This window comes from Rana temporaria, chromosome 9 (assembly GCF_905171775.1).
Source record: "Rana temporaria chromosome 9, aRanTem1.1, whole genome shotgun sequence".
Lineage (NCBI taxonomy): Eukaryota > Metazoa > Chordata > Amphibia > Anura > Ranidae > Rana > Rana temporaria.
The window spans coordinates 45,593,880-45,602,190 of NC_053497.1; the positions used below are offsets into that span (position 1 = coordinate 45,593,880).

General features: G+C 42.3%; 1 protein-coding gene across 1 annotated transcript; it reads right to left on the reverse strand.

The window, feature by feature from the left end:
- Positions 1 to 2,955: 2,955 nt before the first annotated feature.
- LOC120913437 (mRNA decay activator protein ZFP36-like) lies at positions 2,956 to 8,034 on the reverse strand. The gene is made up of 2 exons (XM_040323362.1): positions 7,920 to 8,034; positions 2,956 to 5,308 (listed from the first exon to the last, which is right to left on the reverse strand). Exons 1-2 carry the CDS (start codon positions 7,953 to 7,955, stop codon positions 4,403 to 4,405), a joined length of 942 nt encoding a protein of 313 aa, XP_040179296.1. The 5' UTR covers positions 7,956 to 8,034; the 3' UTR covers positions 2,956 to 4,402.
- Positions 8,035 to 8,311: the final 277 nt, after the last annotated feature.

An 8,311-nucleotide genomic window follows, 5' to 3' on the forward strand; every position in this document is an offset into this window, starting at 1 on the left:
CTTCCAGATCTTGCTTTAGCTTCCACTGTTCCTGATGACTGCCATTTCTTAATTACATTCCGAACAGAGGATATTGACATCTGAAAACGCTTTGCTATCTTCTTATAGCCTTCTCCAGCTTTGTGAACGTCAACTATTTTCACTTTCAGTTTTCTAGACAACTGCTTAGAAGAAGCCATGGTGCTGATTGTTGGGGCAAGGTCAGATGAGTCTGGGCATTTAAAACCTTTGAGATTGACATCACCTGGTCTTCCCAGACAATTGAGAACAATCCATGACACTGGCAGGTCTCAGCTTTGCAAAGGGGGCAGTGCATGCTATAAATTCTGCAGGGTGCCCAAACTTTTGCAGACGCCATTTTTTTGTTTTCTGTAATTTTGAAAGTGTAAATGATGGAAATAAAATCTAACTTTTTTTGACATATTATAAGAATGTCTAATCTGTAATTTGATGCCTTTTGGAGATTTTTCCATCTTTCCTTGGCTTCGTTATGCACATTAATACAAATTTTTACCTGGGATGCCCAAATTTTCGATCCCCACTGTAAGTGAAAAGCTTCTAAGTGTTGGCTCTTTGAACAGGTTTAGATGGTTTACCCTCTATATCCCATTAGGGATATTTCACTTCCTGTTCTAAAGACACATCAGAAACATGAGGGAAACCCTATCGTTGACATCTGTCAACAGAACAAGTGCTCCCAATAAAAACATGGATTTTCCCTCAATTTAATTATTGATGACAACGGTCACTAGAAAAGCAAGAACAACCGGATAGGAGATAGGGTGTATATCCCTTCTCTTCTCCATCCAAAACAAAAAGGTTTTGGCTTTATATGTGCTTTGAAAGACAACTCTACTTTAATGTTTTCCCTACATCTACCTCAAGGAAGGGCAGGTAAAACTTTATCCCAAAAGGAACAAAACCCTTATTTTGGTGGATCCATTTTCATCCTATCCCCCATAGCAGAGAGCGGAGATCTAACAGGTCCATCTCTGCACAGTGAGCAGAGACGGACCTGTCATCCTCCGGCTCAGCGGGGATCAAAGGAGTGATCCCTGCTGAGCAGTCGGAGTCTGTCAAAAACGTTTGTTTTTTTAATTCACGGACATCAATGCATTCCTATGGAAAAACAGACAATGGATGATCATCCATTTTCTTCCCCTTCTGTCAACGTTTGTTTTTTTGAACGAATGAAAGCCCTATTTTTCATCCGTCAAAAACAACGGATCGGACGAATAACGGATGTAAACTGACAAATGGCAGTTTTTCATCCCTTTTCGCATTGGAAGTTTATGTAAAAAAGAAAAAAAAAAAAAAACTGATGAAAAAACGGATGAACTGAACTGATGAAATGAACGGTTCGTATGTGTAAAAGGGGTCTTACCGCTTAAATTTTTTTAGCTTCAGTTTGGCTTTAAAGCGGAGCTCCACCCTAAAGTGGAACTCCCGCTGATCCAAACCCTCCCCCCCTCTGGTGTCACATTTGACACCTTTCAGGGGGGAGGGGGGGTGCAGATACCTGTCAAAAGACAGGTATTAGCACCCACTTCCGGCCACACGGGCATGACGTCACCTCCCATCCCCCCGTTGTGTTCTGGCAACATTCGGCTCCCAGTACACCGCGGGTGCCAATCGGCAGGCGTAGCGCGACTCGCGAATGGTAACTTCCTGGTTCCCTCACCGAGGATGGCGGGGGGGGGCAGCAGAGTGACGAGCGATCGCTCGTCCTCTGCTGCAGATGGCGCTGGATTCCAGGACAGGTAAGTGTCCTAATATTAAAAGTCAGCAGCTGCAGTATTTGTAGCTGCTGGCTTTTAATAAAAAAATGTCAGCGGCTTTAATTTGTTGGTGTATCTAAATCTGCTACTAAGGCCCCTTTCACACTGGGGCGGGAGGTGCGCTGACGGTATAGCGGCGGTATTCGGCTGCTAGAGGTGCGGTTTTAACCCCCGCTAGCGTCCAAAAAAAGGTTAATACCGCCGGCAATGCGCCTCTGCAGAAGGAGCGGTGGAGGAGCGGTAAACACACTGCTCCTTCACCGCTCCAACGATGCGGCTAGCAGGACTTTTGGAGCGGTCCTGCTAGTGCACCGCTCCAGTGTGAAAGCCCTCGGGCTTTCACATTGAGACTGCAGGGCAGGAGTTTTTCAGGTGGTATTTAGGCGCAATTTTTAGCGCTAAAACGCATGAAAAACTCCTCAGTGTGATAGGGGCCTAAATCTAACACCCCCCTTCCCCCAGACTGATAATGCTGCTGTCGAAAGGGGTCTCAGTAGCTCCTTCATCCAGGGGGGGGGGGGGGTTACTCTAATACAGGTGTGTTACCATCTTGATCACCAGGTGAAAACAGAGGGGGGGGGGGGAAAGGCTAAAAAAATAAAACTAATGCACTACTACATCCAATGATTGCTAAGCTGCAATATATTACATTTTTGGTTTTGGGTTTAATTCCTTTTAAGGTCGTCAGTGAACAATAGACTTTTCAGAAGTACTTTTCTAAAGATAATGGGTGATGTGAACATTTTGAGTCTATTTAAAACCCAACTCAAGCTGAACTCGGGGAACTTGTATGCAAATCTGAAGTTGGCTTCAAGTCAGTTCTCTGCCCTGTGCTGCCCCACCTCCCACAAGGACTCATTATGGATTGCTGAGGCGTGCACATTGCATTCTTCTGCCAGTCCTTTTCATACATAAGGCCCATTGTCTTTGGTTTTACCCCATCCCAGCAAAGAAACAAGAGACAGTTAATATAATTCTTAAATTTTATTACAGGTTCATTTATTTCACTTAAGTGATTACAAACATATTTCTGACAAATATATATTATTTTCCAAATAATACAAAAAAGATAAATATTACATATATAAAATTTGTTTGGTAAATAAATAGGACATAAATAGATACGTATGTGTTAGCAGTAAACGCTTTGGATTACAACAATCAAGGTATTAATTACTACCAGATTCTTAATTTTTTTTTTTTTTTCCCATTATGACTTTTTTTGCATAATTCACTTGATTTTAACTCCTTGACTGCCAGGCTGCATGATGCAGTCACTCATTGAGGTAAGAAGGCACGTTGTAGGGAAGTACTTAATGCATTGCAAGGTGTCATAATACAAATATCAGAAATTGATAAAAATATATATTTTTAATAACTGAAGGAAGCAGCCAACCAGGCATCTGCAACGTATTTACGCAAAGTACAGTACCCGAAATTGGTATTGTAATTTGGTTGCTGTGCATTATTTCACATTGCTATAAATTGGTGCACTTTGTGCATCAATGACATAGTTGCAAATGACAGTTACTTGCAGCTGATTGGCTCACTTTACAACACATTTCTATGGCAAAAGTTCTGAAACAATACATAACCTTGCTTATTAACTGTGTATCAAGCCAAAACCATTTAACACAATGAGTCAGACATAGCTTGAAGTCTTCCAGCGACATGCAAGGTCAACAAAAAGTATACGTATACTTATAAATATTTATAAAAATCTCTGTATCCGTAATAAAAAATCATATATAACAACTGGCCAATACACAGTTAATAAATATGCAACTCTGTTTCAGAAGATTGTGATTTCAAAAAATTGCTGGTGCGAGAAGAAACTGTAGCTGTCCCATATTGTTTTTGAATATCAGGCAACTTGGAGGCCAGGGATTTATTTAACAATAAACCTACCCGACTGCTACAGGGCCCAGCGCCACTTTGGCGAACAAGCCAACAAGTGTATGAATCCACATTATACACAGTGTAGTGTATATAACCCAAGTAGTAGTGTAGCCTACAGAATAATATTGTGGTGTTGTATTATAACACTGCAATGCATTGCAGGACCTACAAAAACATGAATATTTAAAAATTCTTGCAGGAGTTCACAGGGGTATAAATTTGGATTTTTCACAACCAAGATACTGATCCACGCTGGTCCAATTCTCACAAGTTTAGGTCCAGCCCAAACTAGGGGCTTGAGACGAGGGGCAGTAAACATGCTAAATACCTTGCTCTGCTACATGATTCGGGGCCTCTTGTACAATAACACAGTAGAGGGAAGCCCTTACACAATATAATGGACCTGTTAGCTATGGAACCTTGCAGGTGCCCATATCTGAATAGTCTAACAACAGATATTCGTTTGGATGAGGGTAGGAGGGGTAATTTGTGCAAAAAGTTGTGGTCTTTGAGCTACTATGTAGCCTTCAACTGAAACCACTTAGTCCTGAGTATCTGCATTAAGGCACTTGGAAAAGAGTCTTGAGATTGTTCTCTTCTTAGGAGGTCGAGGAACTTCACATAATGCCTTGCTTCTTATTAAAGACTCAACTGATGTGCTGGTCTGATCACCAGGTTGAAATAACAAAGATTGATCGGAAGCTTTTTTCCCCTGCTTTTCATGCTCAGTCAGAGACGGACAGCCTGTGAAAGATTGGCAATCTCTTGGTGGAAGTCACTTGACTTGACACCTCGAAGACGGGAGACTCTGACCCACTGCTATAGCACTCATTCTCGGTAAGAGAATTGGAGGAAGGTGTGCGGAATAGTATAGGGTTTGCAAAGGGATCTTGAGGAAGGGATCCAGCTCTTGAGCACCGACATGAGCAACAGCGAGAGCATGAGTCCATTCCTTTGAGGGTGGAAACATGGCTTCGGGTCTCAAGAGGAGCAGGAGAGAAAAGCATGTCTGTTGAAGGTGGTGGAGATACTGAAGCAGCTCTGGAGAATGAAGCAGGATCTGGAAAGCCTGGTGGTGGAGGTGACCCTCTTCGCACTGGTACACCAGTATAGCTGAGGCTCTGGCGCAGAACTTGCTGGTGGGGAGTTCCGTGTTCGGCTGGGTGGTGGATGAAGTTGCAGCGAGACCCATATGGGCACTCTCCGTACAAGTAGAACTTGTGGCAATACTCTGTCTTGTACTTTGGGTGACGGTTTGGCTCTCTCAGCTCCTGTTGCCCATGGGCAAACTGGCATTTGGAGCCGTACTTGCAGGTCCCCGTTTCAGAAAAGGTGCGACATAACTCTGTCTTGTAACGAGGTGAAGGAGCAGGAAGAGTAGGCAGGGGTGCCTTCAGTGGTGGGAACCCTGGAGGAGGAGGTAGTGCATTCCGGGTTCCTTCCGTAAGGCTAACTGACCGATCTGCTCTGAAGGGAGCACGAGATGGTTCAAAATTCCAAGGGTCACCACGAGAAGCCCAGCGAGTTTCATCATACAGTTCAGGGGCACAAGAGTGTCTTCTCTGAGGACTGGAGAAGCTGTGGTCATTGGCAGTTTCAAAGTCTTCTGAGAGGCTTAAATTTCGTAGGTTCTGTAGGTCAAACAAGACACCAGATTTAGAACAAGGCCTAAACATGTCAGCAAAAAACTTTTTTTTTAAATAGGAACTTAACAACTCTATATGCATTGTTACTTAGAATGTTTGTGAAATGTCTTTGTTACACCATGTTCCGGAGTCAAAGGTCACATATAGAAGAACCAGCAACTTCCTCTAAAGGAAGAACAGATGGCTGTGTGCAAATATAAAGCACGCATCTGTGCTAATGCGGAAATGGTTATGTTTGGGTTGATGATATGAAAGCACTCAAGATATCAGAGAGCCACAGTTTGGGTGGGAACTCAAAAACAGGAAGCCACAAGATCAGAGGCCTTTCATACTTTTTACTAAGCCAAAAAAGTGCCCTCTGAATGTTCTCTCTCTCTCTCTCTCTCTCTATAATAGACATACTGGATCAAGAGTAGGGCAATAACCCCAAAATTTTTATCATTTTGAAAAAATAAAAAATAACTTGGTTGCTATTGGAAAATGCTCTAGCTGTGCTCAAAACAGACAAACACGGACAAAAGTGGATCAGATGCTCATAACAACCAATTAGGATTATTTTTTCAAATTAAGGCAGAGATTTGGTCATTCCACAGTGTACGTTTTGTTGACTTATTTAGGTGTTGGCTCTTATCTCCTTGAGAAAAAAAGCTGTTTGCTATATAGGCAACACAAATTTTCTTTAATCTAGCTTTCGTATATCAGGTTTACAATTAATATATAGCACACGCAACCCTGGACAGAAAGAAAGAAGAGCTGGAAATGAGTACAGCAAAAAAAATCTATAGCCTAGGTGAAAAAACAAGAGACACAAAGACTACATAAGTTGTGTAAAGCCAGCCAGTCATAGAAGAGCAAACATTTGCAAGTTATGTGACCGGTTCAGGCCTCTCTTGCGACATTCTTCTCCATGAAGGGCAACTCCCAAGAGATAACAAGCAGTTGCTAGCATTGAAAGACCTTGTGATCTCGAAAAAAAATTTTTGCAATGGCTTGTAAAATATTGCAACTGATTTTCTCTTTAAGAAAGAAACAGAGCAAACTTGTTGTGTGGAAGACGCAGGAAAAAAAAAACTGTGGCAGATCATCTCTTACTCCTGACATTCCTCCAGAGAAACTTGTTGGCCAAGTATACCCAAAAGCTGACCCACATACATTACAATCTGCTTGTACAACCTATGAAAGATCTACTAACAACTATGCAGCTCAAAAGCCTTGGAGAGGGATTAGGTAGACCCCCTATGACTGTTTGTATTTTGATAAATCTAAAAGGAGCCTGCATATAGATTGTACAATCAAATTATTATGCGCATGTCCAGCTTTAGTAACAGTGATTACGAAAACTTTTGAAGACCCATAGTAATAGATTAAAGGTAGGGGGACCTTCCCATTTTTGTTTTTGCATTTTCGGGGTGCGCTGCACACCGACTCCATATATGCGTTTTTCCTTGTTAGATTAAAGGTAGCTAGCCTTTAGAAGGTATAGTGTGCAGATGACAAGAACTGAGTGACGTGTAGGAACAGAGTGGCGGAGGGGGGCAGGAAGGTGCAGCGGGTTACAAAGATTAAGTTATACGTAGGTTTACAACATGACTGACAGCACAGAGGAAGATGTGAGTGACAGATGGAACAAAAACTGATATAGTCCTGGCGGGGAGCAACAACATGCCATTGGCGCTATGTTGTTTTGGTTTGGTTGGGCAATACAGATCTGAGCTTTAATGTCACCCGGCTGCAAATACAAACAGTTGCCTGGTAACAGACTGTAAGCCTTTAATTCCAGCGCACAGCTATAACAATGGCACACAAAATATCCCTAGCCCCTTTCTCTTTATAACGCAATTGTAAAAAACACTCCTGCACTAAAAGAGTGGTGTGTACAGGGAAGAGCCGATCGGCAGCTCTGGTACATCTCAAAAGCGTTTAAAGAGTTTAAAGAAGAAACATGGAGCTATGTCTCAGTTGTAGCTCGTCTGTTGTCCTTCTGCTAAGCATTAGATTTACCCCTGCAGTGGAAAATGACAGCTGGAATCTGACTATTTGAATATGATTGAGTGCTCTGGGTCTAGACAAACACATTCTATTTTTAAGCAGTTTCATGCATAAGGACAATTGTCCGGTAAAAAAAATAAAACTTGCCTAAAACCCATGCCAGATAAAATGATTTATGTCCCACCCTGCCGTCATTGCTTATCTGCTTTCCCAGATGTACTTGTTTCTGTCTTCTAAGTTGACACCCTTTGCCACATCATAAATTCAAACCAGCCTAAACTCCCCCCCTATCACTGTTCAGGGTCACCTTTATGTCCTACTGACCTCCTGATTCCTAACAGTCTTTCTAAATGCACAAAGTTCTCTTTTCATCTCACATCCGGTATAAGGGTCCCCACCCTGCCTGATCTCCTTTGTCAGCATTAACAGCTCTACCACAAAGCAATAAAAATCTGTTAAAAGTCTCCGAAAGTATCTTTTTAAGTTTCCTGAAGTTTGAACATACACATTTCTAGGCCTACAACAAAAGACATATCTGTGCCCCGTGTTTGTAAAAAAAACAAAAACAAAAATTCTGCCCATCATGAATCACCCAAGCCTGTCTTACCTGATAAATAGTGCGAATATCAAGGATCGTGGACATATTGATCAGAACTAAGTGCCTGCTTCTCCGCCCAGTAATTTCTTTGAGCAGTCAGTGCTGTTCTTCTGAGCTGTCTCCGTAGGCTTATATATCCCCCAAGCCCCTCCTCCCTCATTGCTGTCATCTATGAGGTCATCCCCTTCAGGGTGAAGTCCACAGAAAGGCTGGGGAGGGAGGGGTAGTGTTAGCTAATCTCTGTCAAGCTAGGAAAACAAGTCAGTCTCCAGCCAAGTGTAAGAAAGGGGAGGAGGGGAAAAAAAACTGATGGAGAGGAAAGGAGAAATCGAGAGGAAAATAGAAAAGAAAAAAAAAAAAAATGAGAACGAGAGAGAAACTGAAGAGAGGAGGGACAGAAA